This window comes from Lepidothrix coronata, unplaced genomic scaffold, assembly GCF_001604755.1.
Source record: "Lepidothrix coronata isolate B3197 unplaced genomic scaffold, Lepidothrix_coronata-1.0 Scaffold186, whole genome shotgun sequence".
Lineage (NCBI taxonomy): Eukaryota > Metazoa > Chordata > Aves > Passeriformes > Pipridae > Lepidothrix > Lepidothrix coronata.
Genome location: NW_016690366.1, coordinates 1444993 through 1457100, shown reverse-complemented (window position 1 = coordinate 1457100; position 12108 = coordinate 1444993). Strand labels below are relative to the sequence as shown.

Below are 12108 nucleotides of genomic sequence, written 5' to 3'. Positions count from 1 at the left end.
CTTAAAGATGCATTTGTTTGGGTTTTGGTTCTTTTTTTTTTGGGGGGGGGGTTTTGGTTGTTTGTTTGGTTTTTTCTTTTCCTTTTTTTTTTTTTTTTTCCAAATCGCCTTGGTTTCCTAATAGGAGGTTTTGATTCGTTAGCTATTAATGCAGGAAATGATGTCAATTCAGTTTGTGATTGGAGGCCAAAAATGCTTTCAGGAACAAGTCAAGCTAGTCTGGCTGCAAAGACAAACCATAAAACAACCCTAAAACTCCTGTTTTACAAGTCCAAAAAGATACATTGTTCTGCAGGTCTGAGGCCAATTGTTTCCAAATATTTTATTTGGTAGGATTTGTGTCTAAATGTGAGATTCTGAACTTCAATTGAACGGAACTGTGAATGAGTTTCCCTTATGCCTTGTCCAAGTGCAGAAAAATAATCCAGCAGAGTAGCTGAGTTTTAATTTATCTTAACTATGTGTTTTTTTCATTATTGTCTCATTCCATCCTTCATCGTGATTTTACAGAGTCTTTTGACAGATAGCAGAGTGCCAAAGTATGCCGAGACCCCGACTCGACTGTCAGATCTTGCCAGACATCGGCACCGTTGCTATTTGGGTGCCAAATTTCCTGAAAGGTATTTTGGACTTGGTAAGAAAAATATTGTTATGGTATGGGAGGAGATGAGTGTCTGACATGGGCTATGGAGAGTTCGTTGGGAAGAAGCACTTGAAAACATGAGCAAAATCAGAGTGGGGTAAAAAAGTAAGGTAGAGGATGGATGTGCTTTTTCTCTAGAGTAAACAGTGGAGGTATTTGATGTTACTGTGCCAGAAATAAAGATTTAAACTCAGAGATTTGCAGGTCCAGGCTGACACAGGCCCTGAATGAGTCTTCAGAGGAGAAAGAAGAGATGTCAGTCAGAGACTGAGGAAGAGAAAGTAAAGAAACAACGGAGGAAGTAAGGGAGAAGAGATGTTTGTGCTTGGATATGGGTGGCATGAGGAGGAACAGAGAATCGCTTTGAAAGAATTTCTTATTATTTCATATAGTTCATATAGGTTTCTATCCTGGGAAAATCAGAAGGACAAGACTACAGCAATGCAAGCATGATCATGTTTAGTTCTCATCTCAAAGCCCAGATAACAAACACAGTCACATTCACAACTCAACCATCTGTGTTGTATTCTTAAATCTTTTCCCCTCTTTTCCCTCAGATATACCTTACCTTGCCTATCCCAAAGTTAGCTACCAACTCCCATTATGGAAAGAACTCCCATGATGGAACTGGCCGTGGCAGCAATCCTAGGAGGTTATTTCCTGCAGCAAAGGCAGTACTTACACAATATGAATGCGAATGGAAAGCAACTGCCTGCGAGAAATAAAAGCAGGCAGCTGACTGCAGTACGTGCTCAAATGCATGTAAAAACGTTTTAATCACCAGCCCCTCCACTTCCTGCACACCCAGGCACAGGTTTCCCTGCACCTCAGGTGCCAAATCTGCCCCAGGGCCTCCAGGCTTGTGGGGAAGTGACGGAGAGCGGCGACACTTGACAGACTCACAAAACACTGTGTGAGGAGAGTTGGCTTCAAGGAAAATATCACAGGAGAGTCGGTCACCCAAAACAAGAGCTGCTCCTTCCAAGCAGCATCACTCCAGCGTGGGGCCTGAGACGGGAAACCTTCCCTAAGTGGTGATACAGCCTGAAGCAGGGACGGACAGTCATCAGCTACAGCAGGTTTTGAATTCAAACTCAATTAAAAATTCACTTTGTAGACCTAATTCACCAGATTAATTGTATTACTGCTAAAATCAAGGTGTTTAAGAACTGTAAAGTTAGGAGATGAATCATAATTAAGACTTAATGTAAGACTGTGAAAGTTCAACAGAGTGTTTTACCTCCAATTCCAGATTTCTTATGTGAGGAATTAAATAGCTATTATATCATAGAGGACAGAAAAAAATCCCCTGTCCCATATTTGCACTCTAACAGCTGCCAAAAAGCTGGAAAGCTACAAAAAAATGGAAATGGCAATAAACTGCTAGGCCATTTCCATAATTGCATATGCACATAGAATATATGAATTGCTACAGACCTGACAAAAACTGCTTTACACAAGATTCCAAGCCTAAGCCAAATGGAGCTTTGAAAATTCCTCTCACAATCAGCAGAAACTCTTCCCTAGGACGTCCTTGCAATTTAACCCAGGAAAGGAATTCAGGCTAAAATTATGTTGGAGCCCATCGAAAATATTTTATTTCATGAAATGTATGAAGGAGAAATCAATATTGGACATGGGGAACAGACCAAAAGGTCCTGGAGAACACTGTAAAAGTGTTCAAGTTTGATGGATCTTATAACCAGAGCAAGACACTTGTGATACTGCCTTTAATGCATCTGAACATTTATTTTTCAAGTTGCTGCTGACTTTTCTGCTAATGCAGCAAGAGGTCTCCTGATGGAATATCCCACCTCCCCAAAGGGCTGGTTTTCCTTATTCAAACATACAGATTCAGAGCATTTCTGAAAATCCAGCACAATCTTTCCCAACAGCTCTCAAACAAAAAATTCCCAGGGAAACCTCGATTTGTGAATAGTCCCAGGACTGCCTGGACATGCCCCTGAGCTGCTGGCGCTGGATGGCCACGTCTCAGCCCTGCACACCTGGCACAGGCCCTCCCTGCTCAAGCACCCAGGTCATGGAACTCTACCTAGAATGGGTTGGGTTGGGTTGGAAGAGACTTTAAAGATCATTCAATTCCAGACTTCCTGCCATGGGCAGGGACACCTTCCACTAGCCCGGGTTGCTCCAAGCCCCGTCCAACCTGGCCTTGGACACTTCCAGGGCATGGATGCAAACATGCTTAGTGCCTAGTCCAAATACTTGGTTTGCCTGCCTGCTGGGTCAACTGACGTCCCTTCCAGAGAAACATGAGCCAGCTGGCATTTCCATCATTTTCATCTTCAAATAATAGAATCAAAGGATGGTTTGGGTTGGAAGGGATCTTTAAAGGCCCATCTCATTCCAACCCTGACATGGGCAGAGACATCTTCCACTAGACCAGGCTGCTCCAAGCCCCTTCCAACCTGGCCTTCCTCAAGCACTAATTTTCCTGAGGCCCCTGGTCACAGCTGCTCTGGATACCAGCTCAACAGAACCACCAGCTGCACGTCCTTCCAGCCCCATCCCCATTCCTGCACACACACACATCACCAACCTGCTGGGCTCACTGGGAAAACAGCTGATATAACCTCCTGCCCCACCAGAACCTGCCCACAGCTCAGCCCTGGGCCCTGTCTGGCACCCCAGGTGAGAGGCAGCACTGGAAACCAGGCTGTGCTCTCAGGATTTGAATCTGCTCAGTGGTGACTCTGGATTGACGTGCCAGGGTTAGATGCCTGAAACGTGGTCCATCTCCTGGTGTGATTCAGGAATGGGGGAGTGCAAACCTCCTCCTGAGCACGGCGCCCAGAAGAACCCGAGAGAGCAGATGGGCTGAGAACAGAAAGCAATTAGTCATGCTGAGTTGTTTAAGCACCAGGAAACTTCACCATTTGAAGGATTTACATATTCCCTTGGTTTCATTCACAATATCCATGCACCCAAACATTTTTAATACACTACTTTTTAATTGCCATCTCCCAGTCTTTTTAGATCCTACTGAATAGTAATTCCGTGGAAGATTCATGAAACGACTTCTGGCAATTACATGTGCAGAGGAAGAAATTACTGTGGCCGTTGTAACACCAAATGGGAACATTTGAGAACTGAGAATTCTCCTCAGGTTCTCAGAAAAAAATCCCGGAATGCAAAATTGCCTCATGACTTCACGAGTTGTTAAAAACTTACATGACAATAAATTCAGTAAATGTCAGTTTTCAAGAACCTGAGTGCTTGGGCTTTCAGGGAGCTCAAACAAAAAAAAAAAAAAAAATCAAGATTATTTTTTAGAATACTGTTTACTTGTAAAATTAGGAGGAGTGTATTTGAGTGGTCTTGTGCCTTTGATCTGAACCATTTGGAGAGTGATGAGCGATGCAGAACTCCAATATTAATGCAAACCCACAGTTATTTAACCAAACACTTCCTCAAAAACATTATCAGCCTTTCTAAGGTTATATGTAAGTGGCCTATAGTACCTGTTCAGCACAACATATCTTTATTGTACAAGCAAAATCCGTTTGCCTAAAAAGCAGCATCTACAATTGGGTAAAAAAGTCTTAATTTTTTAATTAAATAGCTTGATAGCATTTGGTGGAATTGCCAATTACTTTAGAAGTCAGACGAATAGGGTACAAATAGAAGGTGCACAGTTATTTGAGACAGAACTCCTGGATCCTAACAATCCATTTCCAAGTATCTAAAAATCTGATATTGCTTTTTACTTATTTATGCTTTGATGAACTGCTAATTGACTTCATCTCTGAGGTCACATAAGGTCATAAGAAAATAAACTGAGTCAAGTGCTTCAGCCAGATCAGCTTACACAAAAAGGTGATGGGACTCTCCCTTGGAGTAACCAGATCTTCTTGCTGCTATGAGTACATCAAAAATTGCTCACTTAAAGTAATTAAAGTGACATGAGGAAAAGCCCACCTAGGATACAGATTTGGAAAGAACTAGCTGGAGCACTGTTGTCTCAGCATTTCCACATGCAAAGAGCGGGGAAAAAAAATTAAAGAAAATAGAGTGGATATAAACAGTACTGTATATTGTGTTAATACAGCCCTTGTATGGAAGTTATACCCTCCAGTGACCTTCTAGAACTGTATCAGCTTGCTACATGCATGTCTTCAGAGTCCAAACATGTGTGAAAGAGACCATTCGTCTACAGAAGGATGGATTTCGTTTTGTTGTCGCTGGAACCGGGACAGCAGACATGTATATTTGCCACATTGCAAATAAAATTACTTCAACAGAAATCACATAAAGTACAAAAGCTTTGGTAAGTCCAGGGTAAAATTTACCATCGGGCTATATATAATAAATGATGAGATCTTCCACACATGCTTTTGGTGCCCAGGCACGAGCCAAAAGCAGTGCAAAAAAAGCTTTCATATGAAAAATTAATATAAATAAGGTGTGTTCATGATGATTACTTAAAAGAAAGCGAAAAAGAAAGAAAAGATGTTTCAGAAAAAGGGGCATCCTGCCAAACATATTAGAGATATAAACCATGGAATTGGAAAAAGGGAGTAAAAGAAAGATGGACTGTGATAAAATACAAAAGAACAAATACAAACAGATGGACAAAGACACAGGTCCACTGAGGAATCTGGTACGAGGTTTGCTACTAGATTTATAGGTCACTCTCTCAGACGTTTGGTGGAAAACCGTCCAGCCTGCAAATGAATATAAAGGGAAGAAAACAAAGACACTTATAAAGTACAAGTAGCTGTGATCAGATGTCCTAAACCATCAGTCAAATCAGCTTTGTTAGTTAAACCTCCACATCTCCCCCTTAACTTTGCCAAAGAGGAGCAAGTTCACTGACCATACACAAAGGATGCAATAACAGCAGAAGAGGACAGATAGATATTTTGCAGATTAGTTTGGCAGGATGTGCAATGAGAGGAAGGTATTTTAATCATCATTAGAACTTCCCATATGCATGGCAACAAGATCAGTCAAAGCCTACAACAGGGGCAATACACAGAGATCTCAGAGGTGGGGGCTGGGGAGCACAGCCAATCTACAGTCCTGCAGCTGGGACTCCAAAATCATGCACAAAGTGAACCCCTTAGAGAAAGGAAACATAATTTGGTCCCCTGGGTTTGGTTTTCTTTTAATTTTGTTTTTATTTTCCCTTGCATCCAAGACAGTTTAGTAGTTGATAATGAGGAACTCAGGGTCTACCAGCATCAAGGGCCTAAAAAAATGAACCAAAGGAAACAGTCTCCTAGCCTTCTGTACCTTTTTTGTTTTCCTTTCATTTTCTTCTCAGGAATCTGTAAGGCAGACTCCAGAGAAGGTGCCAGTATAAAGCCACTGAAAGGTATTTCCTTCCTAAAAATCAGGAATGTCTTGGGCATGCCTTCTCGAGTGGTGGTAACACTCGGAAAGATACTTTAATTTTGCTCTTCTGACAATACTGCAATGATCTTTTTAAAGACAAGCTAGTAGTTTGGATTCTCAAAGGTTCACGTTCCTCTATCACTCCTAAAAAGTTCAAGCCTAAGGGAAGGGAACTAATTTTAGCATGTGCTGGAAGAGACACGAAACAGCCGGCAAGAAAAATCACCTTGGCCAGAGCTTGCGTTGGCGTCGGCTCCGTCGGGGCCCAGGCCGGAGCAGATGTCAGAGGACAGAGAGGCTTTGACAGAGCAGGGCTGCTGGGTCTGCACAGCCTTCCCGAAGGTGGGGGGTGTGGGGAGGGTCACCGCGGCTGCTTCAGGGGAGCCCGGCTGGGATTTACTTGTTTCTTTGTGGGGTGAGTCTTTAGAGTCTGAAAGATTACCTGAAAGAGCAAACAAACGGAACATGTGCAACAGGAAACTCTAGGAAACCTCCAGACAAAAACTCCTGCCTAAAAATAATCTGTAGCTTGGCACCAAGAGGAGCAGCAGTTCACCATCCTGGTGCACTGTACGGAGCACAGGCTTTGGGGACAGCCTGCCCCAGAAAACCACCTACACATCCTATCGCTGAGCCCACTTCTCCACAGAGATCACGGAGCAGGTTTGGTTTTTACAGTTTCTCTTCTGTGTTTCCAGGAGCCTCCCAAGGAGCACAGCTGGAATCAAGTGAGAGCTGCTGGGGTGCTGAGGAGGAGGAGGAGCACAGGGAACGATGCAGTGGGACACAGAGGTTTGCTTTGGTGTTGCTTCTGACACCAAAGGTGAAATTAAGCAAATGGAGAGAAATAAAAAGTTTTGCTGCAGACATGTGGAAATTTTTATTTATAGCTCTATGAGTACAACTGCCATTGCCACTGTTAGATGCTTCTGCTGATAAATCTACATAACACATTTACGGCATTTGTATTCTGGCGTTTTTCTATGTTTTATATATTATATATTCTCTCATATATATTTCATATGTTTTGTATATTTATATATTCTATATTTTACCCAAGGTATCTATGTGTAGATTCATATCTCTATGTAAATACTTGCATCTATACATCTATATATTTATAATTTCACATATATCTATATATAAATATCTGTATCTATGCATCTATCTACATATTCATAGATAAATACATATCTATAGATATCTAGATAATGTTTGTATGTATACTTCTGTATCTATACTTCTGTCTACAAAGATATCTTTTTAAAACCAAAATACCCTTGTAATCGTTGTTACATGGATTTATCAGCAAAAGCATCTAACAGTGGAAATTACAATAATATCAGTAATGTTATTAGAAATTGCCTGTCCTTGATCCATGAGGAAGGATTGAGGAAGGTCAAAAGAATGAGGAATCTACACTGTCCAGGGTGAGAAGACTTAGGCAGGAACACAGATTCTCAAAGGTGACGTGAACTTTAGACAGTGTCTCAAAACCTGGAAAATAACATGAAAGGAATGAATGAAGGAGAGCAAGCACCAGCGATCTGATTGAGCAGATTTCTGGGCTCTAACTGAAGGTGACAAGGATTAAAAAAAAAGAAAATTGGGACATTCAATGCAGAAATAAGCTTAAATTCTTTGGACTAGGGTAGCACACGGATATAAGCCAAGATCCAGAAGTGGAGAGAGATGTAGGTTTTTCAGACAGAGAGAGGGAAAAAAGCTAGAGGCAACCAAAGGACCAACTAGAAAATGAATGGCCCGAGGATAAAATTGCCATTCTGAGTATGTGACCACAGGGGAAGGAAGTGAAACCCATGGACATCAGGCAAACTGCAGCTCAAGGGCTAGAAAGCATTGAACACTGCTTCAGTCCCTGCAGGAAAGAACACTCAGACTCAAGATGGACCACAGAACTTACTGCCTCTGAATGCTATTTCTCCCTTCTCAGTTGAAATCCTTCCCTAAAAGCAAAAACCTCCTAAACACTCTGTCTATAAAGATTTATGCAATGAAATTCGAAGGGGACTTTCAGTGACACGGAAAACAAAAGCCACCAGGTTTGAAACACAGGGTGGACACTGGAAATGCTCTGCTCCCCTAAATAACAGTGTGAACTAAGCTGAAGAAAAATTATTCATACTTTAGTATGAATACATTTCACTGAAGAAATAGGTACTGGGGTATATTGACATTTCCCACCTAAATTCTATTTTTATACTTTTCCAAGAGATAACAACTCGAGACTGTACTACTGTGTGAAAAATCTCACACTACTTCAGATGGTCAAAACCTCATAGTTTTATAACTGCTTTTAACTCCCATCCTTTGGGGGAGCAAATGCAATCCCATCTCTTTTATATGGCATCTGGGAGGAAAAAGTAAACAAGAACAAGATACAGCACCTAATCAGTAGAGGACAACAGCACCTAAGAAGTGAGTACAAACATCAATAAATAGCATTTGGACAAAGAAAGAGATGCAACCAGGCTGTTGTCCAAATTAAAGTGGAATATTGTTCTTCTGCCAAGCACTGTAACTAATGCAGAGCAGGCAGGGATGGCTCAGCACTGGGAGCTGGGATAAATCTGTCCAAACCCAACAAAAATTCCATCCTTTCCTGCAGGTCATCGCACAGCAGAGCCACAGCTGACACGAGCAACAGGCGTAGGGAAGCATCCCAGTGCACCTACTTGTGCTTGATGTTCCACTCCTGAGCTGCTGGACCAGAGGGTTTAAGAGTTTTCCAGCTTTCAATTTGTTTTTGCTGGTTCTTCGGCGCCGGCCGCTCGGCGGGGCAGAGTGAAGGAAGCCCAAGTTGGGAGGAAGGGGTTTCCCCAGCCGAATATAGAGTGCCTCTATCTCATTCTTCTGCTGGGTCTGGAGTTCAGCAATTTCTTTCATATGCCTACAAAAAAATAAAGAACTCTGCAAGCGATGTATTTGACAAAGCACCATGTCTTGACAGTGTAATTAATTGTAAAAGATGAAACAAAACAGTCCTTGGTTATAAGACAATCAACTGCAAGTATGTGAAGTTGTAACTGTTTACCTGTGATGACTCCCCATCCCTGCAAATGTCCAAGGCCAGGCTGGACAGGGCTTGGAGCAACCTGGCTAGTGGAAGGTGTCCCTGCCCATGGCAGGGAAGTGGAACAAGATAAGCTTTAACGTACCTTCCAACCCAAAGCATTCCATGATTTTATGACTGATGTCTCAAATATTCATTTATAAGACCAAATCCTAGACAACTAGCAAGACTTTCAACATCCTCAGCCAAACCAACTGATTTTGACATTAGATCTGGCTGGAACTTAAACAGCTCCAGAATTTCTCTCTTCAAACCAGTGACTTCAAAAAAGTGAACTCTCAAGGCAAGTACACCAGTGTGAAGAGTTCAAGATGAAGAAAAACACAAGCATTTCCCATAAAAATGCCATTAGCACATGAATCACTACCTTATTTATACTGCAGATTTCATGATGCCATAATGTCAGTTTACAGATTTGGTATGACTGTAGCTCTGCTTTAGAAAGATGCATCATCTGTATTCAGCAGAACCATTATACCCTAAGATAAAAATTAGTATTTTGGTTAAACTACCACCTAATGCTAGTTTTTACCCATCATCTGCCAGGAAAGGAAGAAAATGTTCAAATTTAAAGCAGTCAGCTTTCCGGGCTGGCAGCATGACAGCCTCCCCGTCGGAAGGAGCAGCAGCAAAAATGGTTTGGGGTTTAAAAAAGTTATTACTAAATCATTCAGTTATTATTGAGCTATTGTTTAATTACTAACTTATTATTGAAGGCCAGGTTGGATGGGGCTTGGAGCAACCTGGGTAGTGGAAAGTGTTCCTCCCCATGGCAGAGGTTGGAACAAGATGATCTTTAAGGTCTTTTCCAACCTAAGTCATTCTGTGATTCTGTGATTCTATGAATTGTTCTTCTATATGGAACTGGTAAATAAGGTGATGCATAGAAGGACGCACTGTGACATTTGGGGGAAGATCTCAGTGATGCCTAATTTCACAGAATCAAAGGATATGCTGAGTTGGAAGGAACCCACAAGGATCACTGAGTCCAACCCTTAGCCCTGCGCAGGCCCAGCCCCAAGAGTCCCACCCTGTGCCCCAGAGGATCATCCAAACCCTCCTGGAGCTCTGGCAGCCTTGGTGCTGTGCCCACTGCCCTGGGGAGCCTGGTCAGTGCCCAACCAGCCTCTGGGGGAAGAACCTTTTCTCTATATCCAATCTAAGCTTCCCCTGAGACAACTTCCCCCCAGAACCAGTTTACTATTACAGCTCTGCTCATCCTAAGCTGAGCTGCTGCCAAGCTATGGTAACACGAGCTTCCCTCGCATTTATTGCGACCCAACATACTTTTCTCTCAGGTTCTGCAATTCTTTCTTCATATCAGCATCTTCAAACTCGGAGTCATTATCGCTGCTCATGTAGGACGACTGTGAGTGGAAGGATGTTATGTTGATGGTGGGAATCTTCGCCCCTTGCCCATTGGGCGACTCCAGGCCTGGGGAGCCGCCTTTGCCAGACCTCTGCAGGAAAGCAGCAGCCTTTTTGATCAAGTCCGTGGCTGCACTGCTGCTGGGGGGGGAGAGCTGGGCAGCAGCAGCGGGCTGCCGAGGGAAGGGCTCGTCGGCGGAGTCGCTGGAAGCCTGGTCGCAGAGCACGTCGACGGACGAGGCCGTCTGCACCCGCCGCACGGCCGCCTTCATGTCCGGGCTGGAGGGCAGCTCGTCCAGGTACACGTCCGGGGGCGCCGAGAACCTCAGGCAGTGCGGGGACGCCAAAGTCAACTCATCCTGCGTGCTGACAACTGAAAACCTGCCGATGGTTTTGGCTGGGGTGCCGCTCTCCTGAGCCTCAGCCTGTTTGCCATAGGAACCAGAGTCTAGGGAGCCATCCCTGTGAAGGTTACTCATCACCCCATCTGCTGTCGATCGCCGCGTTACGCTCTCCGTGCGCGCAGGCGAAGCCATCCTCTCTGCCTCCTCGCTCCTCTGGGAAGCTTCCAGCTGGGGAGTTATGCCTGATGATGTAGGTGCAACCTGCAGGAAATAAGAGAGGTTAATTTTGAAAGTAACTGTAACAATCAAGCACAATCAAAACTGCTCCTTGTTCTGGTTACCTGAAGGAGACCTTCTGCCGGAGCAGCAGGAGCTGAAGCGATGCTTGCAGCTGGACCTGTTTTAAAGATGAAAAAAAAATTCACGTCTCAAATCTTTAGTATAATAGAAGCCAATGTTTTTAATGTGATAAACTGAAATGTAGCACTGAAGAATAATTTACATACTCAATCTTTGTAATTGCAGGAGGCAATAGCAATGGCAATATAAAATATCTGCAGGTAGGTAGACCTATTGATTTGGGGAATTCAGATAATAATAGAAGTGTGGAATTTCATTAGTCAGTTGAAAATTTTTAAGGAGAAAACCAGAAGAAGGATGAAACCTGCATGGTACATTGGGCCTGACTCCTACAGTGTTCTTGGTGTCTCAGAGACACACAGTGACCACGGACAGGCCAACGTCTCGCACCTTTACTGTGACATCAACACCTCAAACCTGAAATGAAAGTCAATGCACCCTGCCAAAAGTGGAAATTATAAGCCCAAAAGGTAGCCACTTGGACAACAATCACACCAGAAGCACAGTATTAGTGGTAGGACTAATCAGTCAGTATGTCACCCCCCAGACACTGGTTTTAAAGTCAGATCAATGCACACAAGCTTTTGAGAATGCTGCATTTGTATGGCACACACTGCACAGAGTGAGGGCACAGCCAAATCTGTCACTTCAGAGCTCTGAAATGGTGACATATAGCAATGCTGGATGGTTTCTAAGATACACTGATTTTACTACACAGCACTTGCAAACTCTCTCCGTTGCCTGTAGGGAAACAAATGGATGCCAGCTACTCAAAACCCTCTCACTCTGCCCTAAAAGCTCAGGACAATCAACATCCACCAGGACCAGAATGGCCTAGCTTGTCACACAGAACTGGCAGCCAGATCTGCCATGATCTCAAAAAACATATATATTATCAGCCCTCCCCAACCTCACCCATGGCAGCAGGAGCAGTGTGGCAT

The 12108-nt window shown here is 43.3% G+C and overlaps 1 protein-coding gene across 5 annotated transcripts in view; it reads right to left on the bottom strand.

The window, feature by feature from the left end:
- The window catches only part of WNK2 (WNK lysine deficient protein kinase 2), a 120858-nt gene that overhangs the window by 20228 nt on the left and 88522 nt on the right, over window positions 1-12108 (bottom strand). For all 5 annotated transcript variants that reach the window (XM_017830978.1, XM_017830980.1, XM_017830979.1 and 2 more), the window contains exons 21-25: window positions 11149-11204; window positions 10383-11068; window positions 8698-8912; window positions 6228-6443; window positions 5230-5328 (exon numbers count right to left, since the gene is read on the bottom strand). In XM_017830978.1, coding sequence (XP_017686467.1) covers window positions 5230-5328; window positions 6228-6443; window positions 8698-8912; window positions 10383-11068; window positions 11149-11204 — 1272 coding nt within the window. The remainder of the gene's footprint in view (window positions 1-5229; window positions 5329-6227; window positions 6444-8697; window positions 8913-10382; window positions 11069-11148; window positions 11205-12108) is intronic.